This window comes from Chiloscyllium plagiosum, chromosome 23 (assembly GCF_004010195.1).
Source record: "Chiloscyllium plagiosum isolate BGI_BamShark_2017 chromosome 23, ASM401019v2, whole genome shotgun sequence".
NCBI classification, from domain to species: Eukaryota; Metazoa; Chordata; class Chondrichthyes; order Orectolobiformes; family Hemiscylliidae; genus Chiloscyllium; species Chiloscyllium plagiosum.
This window is the reverse complement of record NC_057732.1, coordinates 19,377,564-19,397,620: the sequence shown is the minus strand read 5'-3', so window position 1 is coordinate 19,397,620 and position 20,057 is coordinate 19,377,564. Positions and strand designations below refer to the sequence as shown.

The window sequence follows — 20,057 nt, the reverse complement described above, 5'->3', positions numbered from 1 at the left end:
ATTGTAATTTTGTGAAGAAACCATTAACCAAACATTCGCTGGGCAGACAGAACATAGATAGTAGTTTCACATGGGGACCATGTAGAATGCCTACTGCACATTATGAAAGAATTGCCTGGAAAATTGACTTTTCTGCTAGGCAATTTGGTACCCTCTGAAAGTTTCCATTTAGATTGGAATCTATGGAGGATTCCTTTGAAATTAAATTAAGTAGTTTACTCAGGAAAGATTAGACTTAGTCTAACTCCTGTGCAACAGTCCCGATACTTACCTCTCACACCCCAACTCCACATCTTCTCTCCCCCCCCCCCCCCAACCTAAAGCCAGACCCAACTTGACACACCCTCCCACCCACTCTGACCAACCCTAAACACTGCATCACTTTGCCGTCTTACACTCTAGTTCCCTTCCCAACTGGCACCTTATCTGGCACGCTATCACCTACCCTGTTGGCACCCTATGCACCTGATCAATTTGGCACCCTATCCCCCAAAACTTAACATCACACTTAGCTAATGTATTTCTAATTTGACAGGCAACTGTCAAATTTAAATTTCAGCATGCAGAACTTGATGCCATGTAAAAGGGTGGTGTGGATGGTTTGCTTTCCCTGGTAGTTGTGCACTCAAAAAAGAACTGTTTCAATGAAAGTACGGCTCTGCATTTCTGGGGGAGCCCTGTCAGAAATGCACAGCCTCCTTTCGTAAGCAAGAAGGACGACAATAAGATTGCCGCTCCCTGGAAAATCCAACCACATTTAACATTTTATATACCATGTAAATTTCTTGAATTTTCCTGAGAGTAAAACTCAGAAATCAGATTTTATGCATTATAATCAATCAAAATAGTAAAGCTCATCACATGTAGCTGCTAAACTTTTTCTCATTCTGTTACCTCAGTTAAGAGCAGTTTTAAACATAATAAGAAGTCAGCATGGTTTTGAATGTTTTTAGGTCATCCTTTACTTGGAAATCTTCGAGATGGTAACTAAGCTGACGCATGAGAATATTTCAGTGAATAAAGCTTACTTGGATTTTTAAAAGCATTATGACAAGGTTTTATGATGCTAGAAAGTGAGGTTATTATTTAATGGTTACAATTACTGGAATGGTTTGACAAGTATTTTGACAACAAAGGATGTGATATGTTGATAAATGGAAGGTACTTAGCTTGCCTAACCAGTGTATGGGTTTTGCAAGGTGCTCTGCTGGAGCAAATATTACTTGTAATCTGTCAGTGATAATTTTGAGCAGGTATCTATAACATTTGTATTAAATGGGGATCAGTTAGTACAGTTGACTGGACAGCTGGGGTGTAGAGTAATGCCAACAGCATGGGTTCAATTCATGCAGAGTCATTAAAAAAAACTCCAACTGCCAAATCCTGTATGTCATTCAGGGGAGGAAGCTCATGCTTTTACCCAGTCTGGCTTATATGTTTCCAGTTCAGGCCAGGTATTAATATCCTTGGAGAAACCTAGTAATAGCCAATAAATACTGCTTTGCTACTGTCACACACATTTCAAAACAACAAAGATATATCTGTAAAAGCTTTAATACTTTAGAACAGTCAGAATGGCCAGTTGTCTTGTGCATCATACAAAGTTGAGTTTATGATGCAGGTAGAAAGAGGATCAGGCCATTTAGCCCTTCGAACTTGTTCCTCCATTTAGGTTTTGGCTAATCTTTGCCTCTACTTGTTTTACTATTCTTAGTTCTGTTTCTCCTACCTTAGAAAAATCAGTTGATCTCAGTATTGAAAAAGTTAATGATACAATGTCCATAGCTTATGGGCGGAAAAAGTTCTACATTTCCATGACTAATGACTAAGAAACAAGGCATTAGATGATAGATTAAATATATTTACGTGTCTCTTTTTACACAATGGCATATAACCGATTTTCCATGAGTGTCACATTTTAGGTATCAGTTCAGATGTCAGATTTGCCTAAATTTTATTTTAACAAAATGAAAAGAAAACTAATCTTTCAAAGTTTGTGCGAAGATTTGTAGCTCGGGAGCTCGTTGCTGTGGTTCTGTTCGCCGAGCTGGAAGTTTTTGTTGCAAATGTTTCGTCCCCTGGCTAGGTGACATCATCAGTGCTTGGGAGCCTCCTGCGAAGCGCTTCTTTGATGTTTCCTCCGGTGTTTATAGTGGTCTGTCCCTGCCGCTTCCGGTTGTCAGTTTCAGCTGTCCGCTGTAGTGGTTGGTATATTGGGTCCAGGTCGATGTGTTTGTTGATGGAGTTTGTGGATGAATGCCATTCACATGGCATGGCATTCATCCACAAACTCCATCAACAAACACATCGACCTGGACCCAATATACTAACCACGACAGCGGACAGCTGAAACTGACAAATGGAAGCGGAAGGGACAGACCACTATAAACACCGGAGGAAACATCAAAGAAGCGCTTCGCAGGAGGCTCCCAAGCACTGATAATGACGCCTAGCCAGGGGACGAAACGTTTGCAACAAAAACTTCCAGCTCGGCGAACAGAACCACAACAGAAAACTAATCTGCGACGAGTGAGTAGGAATGAAAACTACTCAAGTGTTCAATCTAAAGCATTGTTATTGGTTAAGCTTTGCAACATGATCAAAACAAATTACAGTACTTGTTTTAAAAAATGTAGTCATATTACAGCATTTTTCTTTGTATCCCACATGCTGTTGACAATGTTTCCAGGCAGAGTTGGAGTTCTGTACTATATAGCCATAACCCATACCTGGTGGAATTCACAAGTTGCAGATATTAACTTGCAACAAGCAGTTGCATCATAAATTTTTTCTTCTTTGATGCAGAAGAAGACTGACCATTTTGATTGACCTAAATTATTCAACTTTTTACAACTGTGCTTTTGTTGCCTTCAAATGTGTGTAACAGTATGAAAGTAGTATTTATTGCCTATTACTAGGTTTCTCCAAGGATATTAAGAATTTATCACCCGGCCTGAACTGGAAACACACAAGTCAGACTGGGTAAAAGCATGAGCTTTCTTCCCTGAATGATAGACAGGATCTAGGGGTTGCAGTTTTTTATGACTGTTGGGGAATTCCCATCACCATTTTATGGTGCTCACTCATAAGTAATTACTTGTATTTTGTTCAATTTACAACTAGCTGGAGTGGAATTAGAACCCTCTTTTTGGTGCTCTGAAGTTTTATACGACTGGTGATGTCACTATTTGGATCATTTCATAAAATTTTTAACTTGATCCACCTACAGGTTTCTACAGCTGATCAGCGTCGAGATTCCCCTAAAGCTATGATCTGCTGCAATAAGAAGTCTTTATATCTTCCATCAGAGATGGCAGCTATTCATATTGAATTCACTGAATATTATTTTCCAGATGGGAAAGATTTTCCTAGTAAGAATTTATGTTCAACTAAATTGTACTTTGTAAGCATTTTCATGTATGCTGGTTGAAAAGGATTTGCAAGCTAATGCTGTTGCGATGTAGTTTTTGAACTGAGATGAGAAAGTGGATGAGGTTTCTTTGAAGTTGAAATAGCTATAATATGTCTGTAATGACTAATTTGATTCGAAGTTTTTTATGAGGTCTGTAGGTGAGAGTAATTGATTTGATGTAGTCTGTTTTGACTTCAAGGATTTTGATAAGGTCCCACATGGACACTGTTTTTGTACTCCATGATTTTGGATTGCTTTGCCATTATGTTTGTAGATAATATGCAAATTGGTGGGTTGGTAAATATTATAGAGGATAACCTTCGATTACAGGAAGATTATAAGCTGGTAAGATGGACACTGTCCAAGTAGGACCTTATCAAAGTCCTTCACTCCAGATAAACATGTGATGATGTATTTGGACAGGACAAACAAGCAAGGGAATACATGATGAATGATAAGACCCTGAGAATCACCTAAAGGGACCTTGGTGTGCATGTACATTGGCTCCTTAAGGTTTCAGGACAGGCGGATAAAATGGTTAAGAAGGCACATGAGATACTTGCCCTTATTAGTCGAGGCAAAGAATTTAAGAGCAGGAGGATTCTCGTTCCTGGAACTATTCTTGTAAATCCTTTCTACACTGTCCCCACTGTGTTCCTATTTTTCCTATAATGTGGCATCTGCAACTGTAGACTATAGGTGAAAATGAGGACTGCAGATGCTGGAGATTAGAGTCAAGATTAGAGTGATGCTGGAAAAGCACAGCAGGTCAGGCAGCATCCGCGGAGTAGGAAAATCGATGTTTCGGGCAGGAGCCATTCATCCGGAATGTAGACTATACTCCAGCTGAAGTCTAATATGTCTTTTGTGCAGGTTCAGCAGGACCTCCCTGCTCTGGAACTGTATGCTTTATTAATGACTGTTTTCACCTGTCCTGCCACCTTCAATGATCTGTACATATTGTAGGTACAGGAATATGCAATTCTGTCCCTCAAACCTGCTCCACCGTATTTTTTTACAGAAGTCTAGTGCTTGGTGTAGATCTTGAGAATACTTTTCAGGATTATTTGTGAGAATCCATTAGACGCTGACCTAGTCATATTCTTGATCATTATTTGATAACAATCCTCGTCAATGAAAAAATGCTTCAAAGAATTTTAATGTAATTTGAACTCTTACTGATTGATGTTACCCATTGATCCCACTCATCTCATTTATGACCATCCAGTAAACTGCAATATAATTTATTTCGTAGCATTTCTTTGTTGTTCCAAAGAACGATGCAATTTACCAGCGTATGTTTCACTTTCCAATGAATCAAAATTGTGATGCATGTTCTTAAAAATAGATTGTTATTGGGTGTTTGTTCTGCATCACGAGGTGATACCATAGCTGTTCTTATTTAATGCTTAAATCCTTCTCTGTTGAAATGTCACCCGGAAGGTAGATAATCAGGTGGGTTGACATTGGGAAATTCCCTGCCACAACAGGAATCAAGTTCTTAGCAGGAATGTTTTCCCACCCTGCTCCCAATTCAGACACTTAAGTGGTCCGTTGACAACACCGATGGAGCTCCTTTCACCACCATCACAATTAATTCTGTTCCTGGCTAGTGAGAGCACTTGCAGCCTTCACAACTTATGCAACAGGCTTGTCTGTCTGCTAGGCTGGGGAAAAATGAGAATGTTCAGGAAGTGGCTACTGAAAGCTAACACTCTCTCCCGACAACCTTTGCCATGCAATTTCACCCTCGTCCCAATTGGTTACTTCCTGTGTTTGAATTCCTAGTCTTTGCATTACTTTGCCACGAACAGTTACTACTAATAAAGCCAAAAATGCAGCTCTCAAGAGCTGCTAGCTGCTCTTCTTGGACGTGATCGCTGTTTGACCACCTGCGTGTCTGATAAATGCATGATCCAGTATAATTTTGTTCCTATTAGTTGGTGGCAGAGGGAGCCTGACCATTTTTTTTACACTCACCCCTACATACAGAATCATAGTATCCCTACAGTGTGGGAGCTGGCCACTCAGCACATCAAGTCCACACCGACCCTCCAAAGAGCATCCCATCCAGACCTAAAACACCCCCCTCCCCCTTACCCTCTCCCCATAAACCTGCATTTCCCATGGCTAATTCACCTAGCTTGCACATCACTGGACACTAAGGGGCAATTTAGCATGATCAATCCGCCTAACTGGCACATCTTTAAACTGCGAGGGGAAACCAGAGCGCCTGGAGGAAATCCACAGGGGAATGTGCAGACTCCACACAAACAGTTGCCTGTGGGTTGAATAGAACCTGGGTCCCTGGTGCTGTGAGGCAGCAGTTCGAACCACTGAGCCAATCTGCTGCCACCATGGAGCCAGAAGTGGAAGGTTCTACCCCATGTCACTGAATTCTGCCAACTATAGTAAATGAATGCTGTTGCTAAGGTCTTACTAACATTAATATTGGGGTCCAGTCAATCATTCTGCCTCTGTTTGTATACTTAGAATTTTGCATTATTTTGCATGCGAACATCACGTGCAAAATGTGAATGATCCATTTTATTTTAAATATTAAAAATTATGAGAATATTGACAGTGCAGAAACCTAAACTAATGTATTTAAATTTTAAAGATTTTATTATCCCTGAAATTGACCTGTTTGAGTCAAAACATACTGGAGAGTATTCGCTTCTGTGCAATGATGAATGTGATCAGGATATCTTTATTTCAACAACTAGGTGAAAAGAACTAAATTGTAATGTTCATTGATATCTTGTAACATGGTTTTAAGAAAAGTTCATGTATCGAAGTGGTTTACTATTTAGTAAAAAAAATTAATTTTGCATTTTGCAGTGTTGTCTGGCAATTTAAGATCCATAATAGCTATGATTATTATCCTCTCATTACAATTCCTTATCAACTTATTCTTAAATATTTAATATGTGAGACTTGAATATTGCTTTAATTGAAGTTCATCCTTCTGGTCTTGTATTATAGCGATATGGAATGTGTTGTTCAGGTTGGACAAGAACCAAAATCAGAATTCTGTCCTAGATCTCCTTTCCTGTACAGGTTACACTATTACAATTATCTCTAAATTGGTTTCGTTTTTGGTGGAGGTGAATGCCAAAATCACACATTCACTGATTTTGCATGATATTTCTTGAATCATGTCTGGGGGAGAAGTAATGTTTTCAATTAAAAATTCTTAAATGGGATTTCACAAGCATTTTTGCTGAACTCTTGTGAACTACAAGAATAAAATATCACATTTGTGTAATAAAAAGGTCCTTGCACCAAGGCTTTTTCTGACATAAAACATAGCTCATCATGAGGGGCAACAACAAACGTTTTGAGCCTCAACCAGACTTGACTTCCGCAGATTGTGAAGAAGTAAAACAAATTTTATATTTTAGTAGATGCACTATGGTCTATAAACTAATTTGGCATGTTGCCTTTATTTATCTAAGAAAACTTTTTAGTAGTGTTAAATAATTTGACATTAACTCACAATCATATACTTGACCAAAGATTGAATCACAGTGAGCAAATTAATATGTTACATTTTGCAATTGAAAGATCTCCGAAAGCAATGGAAAAAAGAATAAGATATAAATTTTAAAAATGAATCTGAGAAATTACTGATCCAACTAGGTAATTCAATGTACAATGCTCTGATCAAATAGTTGGGATGAACTGCAGAAAACCTTTTTACAAATTGTCTTCACTTTCATTTGTCTGGAATAAAATGTGGCTTTTTAAAAAATGTTAATAGAGATACAGGGCGTGTTCAAAAAGCTAACATAAACTCTTCAGACAGTAAAATTAACAAATCCTTAGTTATTACATTAAAAAAATTATGCTTGCATTATTTCAACATTTTGACCATTTTAACTCTATTTGTGTTGGCATTTCTAAAATTGGCACTCTAGTTAAAACATTTGAGTAAATTCCAAGCTTTAGTAGCATGTGAATAAATGCAGTAATTCCAGCTTTTAATTGCCAAAAATTACTCGAATAGTTGTATCCTTTTTTTGTCCTGTTGAAATGGTAGATGTTAACAAATGTGCAAAATGCTTTGCATTACATTAGGTCACAGTATTTGATCAGCATGGCAAATCACTCTGATGAAAACTCTTTAATTGTATTTCACATTCTGATAAATTACTTTTAAACCTAGCACAAAATTGCAATAAATGTGTTGTGTCTTAATTTTGGAATGGCAAAACCCATTTTACGTTATTTTTTTCCTATCCCTACATTCTGCCTGGCAATGGTCTTCATGAATTATTCTATTAGAAAAAAAAATCAACAGATTTTGTAAATATTACTCTTGTATGTGACCAAAAAAAAATTAGGTAGCAAGTCAGGGTTCACCATGCTTGTGTACAATGGGTTTTGCCTTGAATTTTGATAAGACTGTGTTGATTTTTCAATTTTTCCTGACATATGTATGTGTTCCTATCTGCAGTTCCTTGTCCTAACCTTTATGTACAGATGAATGCACTACAGTTCACTCTTGATGCAAGGAGCATGTTGTGGTTGAATCAGTTTATGCTAGATCTGCGGCAGAGTCTGGAACAGTTTACAGCCATCTATAAACTTGATATTGCGAAAGAAGATGAACATATTGATATACGAATTGATGGACTAATGCTCAAAGTATGTAAAAGTATAATATTGCAGCTGAAATCCTGTAACCTTGAAATGAATCCATGGAATATTATTCAGGCTTGGGTTTGAAACCCCTTTCTATCAGTGAGAATTATAATAATAATACTTCATGGCTTAATTTAAATTTCAGTGTGCAACGTGCTTTTAAAATTTAAACATTACCCAAAAGGTGGAGTCTCGTATGAACCCATAAGACATGGAGTTTAGTATGAACTGAAGCTAAAAGATAACCCCAATTAACCTCAAGTTGCTGTAAATTATTGGTTGACAATCAAGTGCCCACCATATTCAGTGGCCAAAACTACTGTTCATTATTCTATAAAAGTAATATCCTTAAGTAGGAATATTAACAAGTTAGTATTTCATAAATGCTTTGACACCCATGACAACTGGATTGACAGTTGACTATTTTAAAAGATATTGTATACACGTTGTTACAGCTCTCTGATTATGTAATGATGAGACCTTGAGGTATTTCTATAAAGATGATTATTATGGTTCTTTGGTTGCCTACTTTACTACTGAGGTGTGGCAAATAGAAAACTGAAGAGAATAAGCAATTTCCTAGATTGAGAATGGTGTTGTTTGATATTCTGTCAATTTCTGTGTAGGGCATTGGTGTCAACATGGAAATATTAGAAAATAGGAGCAGGAGTAGGCCATTCAGCCCTTTAAAGCTGCACTGCCATTCAGTATAATCATGGCTGGTCATGCAAGTCAGTACCCTCTTCCCTCTTTCTTCACATACCATTATGGAACTTATAAACTGCAGGCAAGCCTTTCAGTCCAACCACCTGTATCAGTGTTTACTACCCAAATTGACATCCTAATCACATTTGCTCTGCTTCCAAATTGTATGTGTACATTTATGTCGTCTTGGCTTTATAAAATGTTTCCAGAAGTAGTATTTTGTGAAAGCAACATATTGGAAAAAAAAAGTTATTAATTGTTTTATGTTACTGAAACTTTGAAAATATTTTGTTTTATATCAGTTTATTATTCCAACTGATAAGAGACCCGATGACCATCAAGACCATCCGCAATCAATTTCTGTTCAGACAGCAGAGGTGTTAGCTACAAATACAAGGCACTCATCAAATTGTACACGAAGTGACTTGGAAGCCATAATACAGGAGTTCAAAGATGAGAAGTTTTTTAGCAAAACGTTCACAAGCTTTCCCAAAACAGTAGAAAGTTTCAATGTTTTACATCCTGTATTTCAAAGACATGCCCATGAGCAGGATACTAAGTTGCATGATGTTTACAAGGGCTTAGCTATTCCAAAGTTGACTACAAATGCATTGAAAACTTTTGCTGCAACAGATCTGTGGGCCATACACTTTTCTCAGTTTTGGATCGATTATGAAGGAATGCAGAGTGGCAAAGGAAGACCTGTAGGGTTTGTGGATTCTTTCCCTCTTTCTGTTTGGGTTTGTCAACCCAACAGATTTGCAAAATCTCAAGAACCTTTTCTGTCATCCAGTCAACCTGCCTCTCAAATACCCAAGAGTGAATCCAGCGACTTGAGTATTCGTTTACAACGCAAAAAACTCTTGAGGGATTACTATAGTACAGAATCTGAACCGTTCACTAATGGACTGGGAAGATCAAATTCTTTAGATGGTGTTGCTGGATCCTTGAAGTTCTTGCAGCCTTCGGATGCAGATATACATGTTCTTGTACACACTCAAAAGCACGTGAGCATGCAGGTTAATCATCATCAATATTGCTTCATGCTTCGCCTTCAAAATTCAATTAAACAGCTTCAAGAGCAATTTCAGAAGAATATAGAGGAGGTGACTGGAAAGCCGATGGAGCAAGCAAAAATTTGTATTGGGTTCTTGATTAGAAGTGCTGAAATAGCTTTAATGCTTCATCCACTGCCTCAACCTGAGACTAATAAGGCTCCAGCGGAAAACAGAAGTCCTACAGAATCTGACCTTTCACCATCTGAAAGCAGAGAAACTCTGGCAGCAGAGAATGAAATACCTAGTGATGATTCAGGGGCCGTCCATCTCAGTCAAAAAATACTTAATGAATCACAAAGTACTGAAACTGGAAGTATAGATAAAAGTGCTGTTGGGCCTATGGACCCTCTGCTTTCGAAGTCGTACAGTGACTCAGCTTTGATCAAAGGTATACCATTGCAGACCTCTTTCGATCGTACTGGCCATCAATTCCCAGTATTGTCGGATGTCTCTACAGCTCATTCAGAAGATAAAAATAAGCTCAGCGAAGTCACAAAGATTTCAAATGTTGAAGCTCTCAATGTTTCTCAAAGCATGGAGCCACTCGGTGTTTACACAGTAAATAAAGATGAATGCAGTGTTCTTCCTTTGTCTAAGGAAAATTGTCAAGAAGAAGTATCAAGTACTTTGGAAAACAAAAGAAATGAAGCCATAGATTCATTAAATGATGTAAAAAATGACCAAGAGAACCCCATGCAAAACTTTGATTACAGTAAAGAAACACCACCTACAGCAAAGCTGGTGTTACCTCAGTCGATATCAAGGTATGCAGCTATTTGAAGTCACCATTTATCATTATTTGAAGGCAATTTAGGATAATGCATGACCATACAGCAGTCCTATTATGGGTTAGTATTGATTTCATTTTGTCATAGTCTGTAGTTTCTTTTTCTTAAGGCCTCCTTGTTCTGTTGCCCTATTTACGTAGTTAAACATTGGTTAATGGTGTTAGACATCATAATACTTCAAACCATAGAGACAAGTAATGTGCCAGATTCTTCCATATTGTCGCAAGTGCATTATGTAAAAAGAAAATACACTTTTCAGAACTTTAAAAATATTTTGTAACTTAATTTCTCAATCTAAACGAGCTACATTACTAAATCATTAATCATACATTCTATAATGTTCGGTACACGTTTCATTGATGAATATCTGTAACTCTATAGTAGCTTACTAATACCTTGTAAAAGAAATGCTTCAAAAGCAATGCATTAGCATGACCTAGTGGCCACTTTGTACAGAGCACTTAACTTTTCTAGATTGCAGCATAATTGTTGATGCAGTTTCATGTTAAGTACACCTGGTAACAATGTGTTAGTCAGAAATAGGCAGGATGAGTGTTGCAAAAAAGTTAGCAAAGGTGATGGATCAACAATGGGAAATCTTCAAATATTAAAGCGTAAGTGCAAATCAATTGTATAAGCAAAGAAACTTGTACTAGGAAACTGGACATGAATAAATAAATTCACAAGAAATTGAAACGTATGAGATCATAAGAAATAAGAGTGAGGCAAGACAGAGACTAAAATTTTTATTTGATTACAGCTTACACTCCAATTTCTTGCAACCATAGCTAATTCATTCATAAACGAAATAACTGATCTAGCTTTCACTGGATATGAATCTTCCATATTACACCACTTCACTCTTATGAACACTAACGATTATAGACTCAACTTCTTCTCATAATACAATCCCTTCATTCCAGGAATCAGCCCAGTGAACGTTCTCTGAATGGCTTCCCATGCATACCTGTCCATCATGAATAAGGAGATTAAAAGTGTACACACTGCTCCTTTCAGCAATCTCATCAATGCTCTCTAAAGCTGGTAGCAAAATTATCTGATTTTACACTTCATCTCCCTTGCAATGAAGGCCAATGTTCTGTATGCCTTTTAAATAACTTTTTGTGATTCGTGTAGAATGGCATCCAAATCCCTGTGAACCACAGTATTCTGTAGGGTCTCTCCATTTAAATAATATTCTGCTTTTCTATACTTATTAGCAAAGTGGACTGTTTGATGTTTTTCCATCAGCCAATTTTTTGCCCACTCATTTAACCTAACTAAGTCTCTGTGCAGACATTGTTTATTCATCAGGACTTAGTTTCTTCACTTGTCAGCAGTGTTTACAACACAGTCTTTTAAGTCATTAATGTAGATTATAAAAAGTTGAATCCCCAGCTCTGATAGCTTTGGCTGCGCTATTTACAGTTTGCCAAATTGACAGTCTGTTCCTGTTTGTCATCCAATTCTCTATACATGTATGTCACAGTTAACATTATGAGCTTTTATCTTCTGCAGTAACCTTTTATATGGCACCTTAATTAATGCCTTTTTGAAATTCAAATACATTGCCTCTACTGGTTCCTCTCTTTGTCCTGCTTAAGATGTTCACAATAAATGGTCGACAATTTAACAATTAAATTATTGTGAATTATAAAAAAAAGTAGGAAATTAAGAGAGTACCTCGAAAGGAAGGTGAAGCAAAGCTGATGGATAAAATGAAAGCTAACAGTAGATTTTGTTAGTAATTTTAAGTAGAAGATTAATTTGAAAGGATTGTTTTGAACTACCCAGGGGCCATTGGTGTATTTTCAGATTATGTGTATGGCACACCTATTGATATTCTATATTTCATATATCTAGGTACGCCTCCCGTAAGAGAGCAATATGGCACGGAAACAGACTCTTCGGTCCAAATATAATCTTGAACTAAACTAGTCCGCCCCGGCTCAAATCCCTCCAAACCTTTCCTATTCATGTACTTATCCAAATTTCTTTTAAATGTTGTAATTGTACCCACATCACCATTTCCTCAGGAAGTTGATTCCACATGCAAACCACCCGCTAAAAGATTTGCTGTCTCATGTCTTCTTAAAATCTCTCTCCTCTGAACCTTAAAAATGTGCCCCCTAGTCTTGAAATACCCCATCCCAGGGGAAAATACAATTACCATTAACCCAATCTGTAACTATGATGACCTTATAAACTTCTGTAAGGTCACACCTCAACCTTGTATGCTCCAGCGAAAAAAGCTTCCAGCCTTGAGCTATAGGAAGCTATAGCTACAGGCTGGGGCCGTTTTCCCTGGAGCGTCGGAGGCTGAGGGGGTGACCTTATAGAAGTTTACAAAATTATGAGGGGCATGGATAGGGTAAATAGGCAATGTCTTTTCCCTGGGGTCGGTGATGTCCATAACTAGATGGCATAGGTGTAGGGAGAGGGGGAAAGATATAAAAGAGACCTACGGGGCAACTTCTTCACGCAGAGGGTGGTACATGTATGGAATGAGCTGCCAGTGGAAGTGGTGGAGGCTGGTACAGTTGCAACATTTAAGAGGTATTTGGATGGGTTTATGAATAGGAAGGGTTTGGAGGGATATGAGCTGGTTGCTGGCAGGTAGGACTAGATTGAGTTGGGATATCTGGTCGGCATGGACGAGTTGGACCGAAGGGTCTGTTTCCATGCTGTACATCTCCATGACTCTATGACTCTTTGCCTTATAACTCAGACCTTCCATATTTGGAAACATCCTGGTAAATCTCCTCTGAACCGTTTCCAGCTTAATGATATCCTTCCAAAACTTGGTGATCAGAATTGGACACACACATTCACCAATGTCCTGTACAACCTCGACATGACATCCCAACTTCTGTACTCGAAGTAATGAGCAATGATGGCTGGTGTGCCAAACACCTTTTTAATCGCCCTATCTACATGTGACACAAGCTTTGAAGAATTATGCACCTGAACTCCTAGGTCCCTCTGTTCTGTAGCACTGACCATGGTCCTACCATTTATTGTATGCATCTTACCCCTTGTTGTTGATGTTTGTTGATATTTCTTCAGTATCTTTTTTTGGAGATAGACTTCAACATAAAACAAATATTGTAACTTTTTTTAATAATAATGGGAGTGAGAATATAGGCTTCTGGAATATTAGGTGAAGCAGTAGTTACTGAAAATGAGAGAAATTTTGTTTTCTAAACAGACTATTAAGTTGCTGGTGGTTTAAGCCTGTGACTTTACCACTGCAAGTGAAGGAGGGTTTGGCTTTCATGTGCTTGTCAGTTCTCTGTTCTATCCCACTCAAATCCTCAGGGCAATAACATTGCTATAAGCAAGCAGGGTGCCATTTGTTCTTCTGCCTCAGTGGGTAAATGAAGCAGCTTGCTGTTCTGTGGGATTTACAAGCAGTTCCAGATATGAGCAGTAATTTTGACCCTCCAACTTCTGTATTTAAAATTGTGAAGGAGAGCAAACCCATATCCTTCAGACATACTTGGTATTTGAGAAAAAGCCGTCAGTGTTTCTGATGGGTGATTTCTCAAGTTCTTGCTTACATGCCTTGGTGATTGTATCTTGAAATCACTGAGATCAGAACTTTCTAGAGCTATATTTTTATTTTAGATGAACAGTAGGTTATGATTGTTGAAGGCATAGAACAGCATGTAATTTACTTGTGGTTCATTTTTATTTGTTACACTTGTCACTTTGGATTTCAATGAGCAGGTTTTTTTTTTGTTGATTTGAATGGCTAATTTCACCTTTTTCGTACTTGTTTTAAAATCATTTATTTTTCTGTTCATTGGTAAACTATGCTGTAATGTGTACCATTTCATAGTGTAAAGTGTGACCAGTGGACTTGCTCCCCAAATATGCTCTTGAATCCTTGTACTGGGAAATCACAAGAATAGCCTGGATCAACTTTGGCAATGCTTACTGTTTTGGTCAGTGAACCCACATATATTGTGATAATGTAGTCAAATTTTCTTACAGGAGTAATATTTTGTCAATTTTTTTACATGGTAATGCACCACCTTTACTGAAGATACTTCAAGTGGAAAGTATATTAATAACTGAAAAATATCCTCCAGAAATAAGTCATATTTGTTTGTGAGTAAATAAAACGCTAAAGATTAGGTTGGGACATTTTTGGGACACATACTTGTCACTGCCATCACCTATTAAGATTGAAGATAATCATTTTCTCATGCTGTTAGTTTGTGATGCACAGGTTGTGTTATATATTTGTTAGCCGAGCATAATTAGAAATACTATTCCTTTACAAGTATTGTAGTGTAACTAACAGCTGTTTTCTGCTGTATGGTATGCCACAGATGTTCACATGGATCTTTGATTTGAGCAGATTATCATGCATGTAGTTTTCGTCTGGCAGGTATTGAAGTTATATGTAACTTGGTGAGGAAGGCATTCTTCAAGGTAGAGAAATGAACATTAATCTGAAATCTGCACCCTGTCCTCCTCATGAACCGTTTGCTTTGGATATTAAAAGGCTTAACCTTGGTGATTGGGAGGTGCAAAGTGGAGATCAAATATTTGCCATATCCCAATCCAGCTGCTTTGCACAGGTCTTAGTAATTGCTTCAAAGCCAGCTGAGAGTTCAAGAGTTCTGATGTGGGTTTTCTTGCTTGGCCTTTTGACTTGGGAAACAGAATTTAGCATGGAAACCTCGAAAGAAGGAGATGAGATAACAAACACTTCTAAATGTTTTTATTTCTGTTGCAGCTGTTATTTCAGTAATCTGTGACAAAATTTTTGTTTTGACAAGAATGCTATGTGAACACTTTTAAGTGACCTTTGTAAACTAGCATGTAAATTTTCTATTTTGAATTTTCACACACACATCAGTGGAAAACTGAAGGATCGTGCACAACCCTCTTTTACTAACTATCCTGTAGTCCATAAAAATGTGAGGAGAAGCCCATCTCAGATTTCATTGGACACGCTATCAATTGACAGCAGTCTACTGGAGGAACAGTTCTTAGAAAGTGATGCAAATGAAAGCTTCCTTTTGTTGGAAAGGGGTAAGTTGTATTTTTTATTTGCATCCTTCTGTTACGTTTAATTTGTAATTGTAGACTAATGCTTCACAATACCTAAAATAGAGCCAGCAATTAGATCACAATCTTGATATTCAAAACTTATTTTACTACCATAAAACTTTTGAGATTAATGCATTGCATGATAATGCATGAAATGGCGCACAATGTATGCATACCTTGAAAATTTAAATGCTGTGTTATTTAGTTAAATGTATTTTTATACATTTGTTGCCTCAGCAACTTCTCTTGTACATTGGAATTTCTAGATTAATTTGACAGGTACTATTTCTCGCCGAAGAATCCTTGCACATCAGATTATTTTATTAATGCTACAACAAAATAAATCAGCTGTTTCTGATCTACCGCAAATAAAAAGTTGTACATTGCCAGTTCAGTGGGAATACGCTGCTGAATATTTTAGTGCTAGCATAAACAGTTGAGGAAAATGTACTGAATTTTAGCCATAACTCGAAAGGTATGAGAATGTTTTGATGCTTCCTGTTGTACAGCTCTGTGGACCTTGTCAAATCTTATTCTGTTTGAATAATCCTGATGCAAACCCATTGTGATGTGCTCGAGTTTCATATTTTTGCCTAATCATGTTATTTTGGTATTGGGGAAACTATAACAGTTTATTTTAACTGTTGCAAATCCCACCATTTGTTACTTTACATCACATGAAATATTTTCCTTATTTCAACATAGCATCAAAATTGAAGGCTGTAAGAAACAATTTGAAACTAATCAACTATAATAATGATGATGTATAAAACCTTTAAAGTGATAAACACAGTTAAATTCATAAATACAACCTACATTTCATTTGCAGTAATGAGTTAGCAGGCAGTTTGCATTTTTATTGCTAAATATTTATTTAGCCTTCTGACATTGTTAACACAAAGCATAGATTAGCATATTGACAACCGAAGGCCTTTTGCAGTTCATTTTTATTCCATGTACTAAAGTCGTGTCGGCCAACTTAACAGACACAGAAATGAAAACATTGTCTTGATGTTGCATTAAGTTGGTTACAAGTAATCTCTTATTCCAACATTCTGTTAACCCTGTGAATGTACACCATGGGGTTGTTTCCTGGCCAGACTAGTTGTTTGAAAATTTGTGAAAAAGCATTCAAGCTTCACTGCAGGAGTACACTGTATTGGATTAACATAGTTATTTAGGCTAGACAGCCTGTTTGGTTTGAAGCTTGTTAAGCAAACATTGTCTGTACTGGACAATGAAGGTCAAGAAAATATATTAACTTCCCTTTTCAGAAGAAATATACATGAAAAGAAAAGCAAGAGAAAGAAGCAAGAGGCAGTGGATGCTCAATATTAGACCTCATTATTATGCCTCAATATTACACCTCCAGCAAGGTGTATTGAATTTAAAAGGCAATTCTGCGAAGTAGATAAGGCAAGATTTTTCAATCAAATCGCTGTATTGTCCCATAGTTTACTTTGTCTGAGACAGTTGATATCATTGATTGACAGGTTATCATGCTGCAGTAGATGGAGCAGTCTACACATTGAGTTTTGTACAAAGTTTCAGGCTTTCAGTGTATTCCTCTTCAATCTATGTTTGTAGGAATTTACAGTTTTGTGAGGGGATTTCAAGACGAGGGACACATTTTTAAGTTGAGAGGAGAAAGATTTAAAGTCGTGAGCGGCAACGTTTTACAGAGTGGTTCATGTGAGGAATGAACTTGCACTGGGATTGGTGGATATGAGTTACAACGTTTAAAAAGGCATTTGAATAAGTATATGAATGAGAAATGTTTGCAGGGATGCGGGCCAAGTGCAGGCAGATGGGACTAGTATTGTTTAGGATTATGGTCGCCTTGGATTGAAGAGTCTGTGTTTGTGCTTTATGACTTTATGGTAACACTAATTCTCTGAATGTCAGAGAGGATTATCACCTTCATTCCATGAGCATACTTGGAATATTAATATAATTTTCAGATCTGTCTTGAATGCTCCCTAAAGTGATGCTAATCATTGCCAACGTGCACCACTGTATCTTGCAGCTCTCCGATACAGCCTCCTATTTAAATCTGAAATAGCACAATGCAAAACATTTGTTCTGAACTAAGTGTTTAATCTTTCGCGTTTGCCTTTAATTGTAATTCTCAAATCCTTCAGAAGTTGGTCTCAAACACACAGTAAGATGATGGTATACACAAATAATTTATTTGCATAACCTTGTGAACAGCAAGGGAATGTACTAAGTAATAGATGTAAGTGAATGTTGCCTCGATTCAACTAACGACAGAATCCTCTTGAAGAACAATTAAACATCATACAACGATTCCATACTACACCTGTTAATGAACTTTTGTAACTGATTCAGACTGGCTGTGACTGCAGTGCCTCAATACCTTTTTCCTATATTGTCACAATAGAGAAGTGCTCTCTCTCTCTCTCTCTCTCTCTCTCTCTGAATTTTTTCTGATCAATAATTTGCTAGGTGACCTCTCAGTAAAATGGTAGTTACACAATTCACATACATTATCCCAAGAATGGTTTATAATTTATTCCTTTTGTTGTGTTAGCAGTCTTTGACACATGCAATGCACCTAAACAGTAGACATACATCGAGTTGAATAATAGCTCAGTCATATGTGCCTCTAGTCATGCAAGCTGTCCTGTTTGGTTCATTTTATCATGACAAGTCTTATGATAAACATGATCTCTGCATATGAGAGTCTTCAAATGTCGAGACAGCCAATCTGCTCACCTTTCAAGACACAGCTCGTCATACTGAATTCTCTGTCTCATCTCCTTTTCTCAAGGCTGTATTGGCTATTGTATTTCACAATGTGGTCTCAGAAAATTGCTGTCAGACACAAATGTCATCCTGCAATTCTCACCCTGCTTTTCAAAATAAGCTAAGCAGTTAGCTTAATTGTTGCTAAACATTGAACTCTATTATGGAACTCTATCCTGAGAATGAACAGCAGTAATCATTTCACTATTTCTAGCTACTGTACATATCCATAATCAATCTGCTAGAAGAATATTTGATTTACTTTTTATTCTTATGCCATTTAAATGAAATTTAAAATAAAAATGCATCTAACAATTATCCCACATTGTGTTTGCTGTATGGGTTGAGGGTCTTGGGAAAGTGTTCCCACCTCTTAAAATTAGTAGGGTCTCTTTGCCTTGATGACAATTGAGTCTGGGTGAGATTCAGGGGAACATAAGATTGCCATTCTCTGGGTATCCTAAGCAAAATAAATTTGTGATTACCCGAAACCAAAAGCAAGCCAATGTTCTCAATGTTTACACTCTATCGTAAACTGAGCTTAAAATAACACCCTTCACTCATACTTCTTGCGTTCCTGCTCTCTCATGCATATTGCCATGGGTCATGGTTCTAGAAAGATTGACTCATCTAGTTATTTTTTTTAAAACCTTCACAAAAGTAACCCACAAATGCTGCTGGTTCAAAATCCATACTCTGATAATAATGTTAATAAATATTTTAAAATTGCACACCTTTCATCATAACTTGATCTGAACTTTATATCACAGAACATTATATACAACTAAAATAGAAACTTGATGGTTTGGAATAAAGTTGAAACTTTATTGCTGGAACAGCACAGCAGGTCAGGCAGCATCCAGGGAACAGGAGATTCGACGTTTCGGGCACAGGCCCTTCTTCAGGAATGAGCAGAGAGTGTTCAGCAGGAGAAGATAAAAGGTAGGGAGGAGGGACTTGGAGGAGGGGCGTTGGAAATGTGATAGGTGGAAAGAGGTCAAGGTGAGGGTGATAGGTCGGAGTAGGATGGAGGCGGAGAGGGCAAGAAGAAGACTGCAGGTCAGGAAGGCGGTGCCGGCTGGAGGGATCCGGCTGAGACAAGGGGGGGGGAGGGGGATGAAGAAACTGGTGAAGTCCAAGTTCATCCCCTGTGGTTGAAGGGTTCCCAGTCGGAAGATAAGACGCTCCTCCTCCGACCGTCGCATTGTTGTGGTTTGGCGGTGGATGAGTCCAATGACAACACAACAATGCGACGGTCGGAGGAGGAGCGTCTTATCTTCCGACTGGGAACCCTCCAACCACAGGGGATGAACCAGTTTCTTCATCCCTCCTCCCCCCACCTTGTCTCAGCCGAATCCCTCCAGCCCGGCACCGCCCTCCTGACCTGCAGTCTTCTTCTTGACCTCTCCGCCTCCATCCTACTCCGACCTATCACCCTCACCTTGACCTCTTTCCACCTATCACATTTCCAACGCCCCTCCTCCAAGTCCCTCCTCCCTACCTTTTATCTTCTCCTGCTGAACACTCTCTGCTCATTCCTGAAGAAGGGCATGTGCCCGAAACGTCGAATCTTCTGTTCCCTAGATGCTGCCTGACCTGCTGTGCTGTTCCAGCAAT

General features: G+C 38.0%; 1 protein-coding gene across 3 annotated transcripts in view; it reads left to right on the top strand.

Moving 5' to 3' along the window:
• uhrf1bp1l (UHRF1 binding protein 1-like) overlaps positions 1–20,057 on the top strand; it is a 147,638-nt gene that overhangs the window by 77,504 nt on the left and 50,077 nt on the right. For 2 of the 3 annotated variants that reach the window (XM_043713651.1, XM_043713654.1), the window contains exons 12-16: positions 3,230–3,371; positions 6,398–6,472; positions 7,872–8,062; positions 9,067–10,586; positions 15,481–15,656. In XM_043713651.1, the coding sequence (XP_043569586.1) occupies positions 3,230–3,371; positions 6,398–6,472; positions 7,872–8,062; positions 9,067–10,586; positions 15,481–15,656 (2,104 nt within the window). The remainder of the gene's footprint in view (positions 1–3,229; positions 3,372–6,397; positions 6,473–7,871; positions 8,063–9,066; positions 10,587–15,480; positions 15,657–20,057) is intronic. The other variant, XM_043713653.1, reaches the window with a different exon arrangement.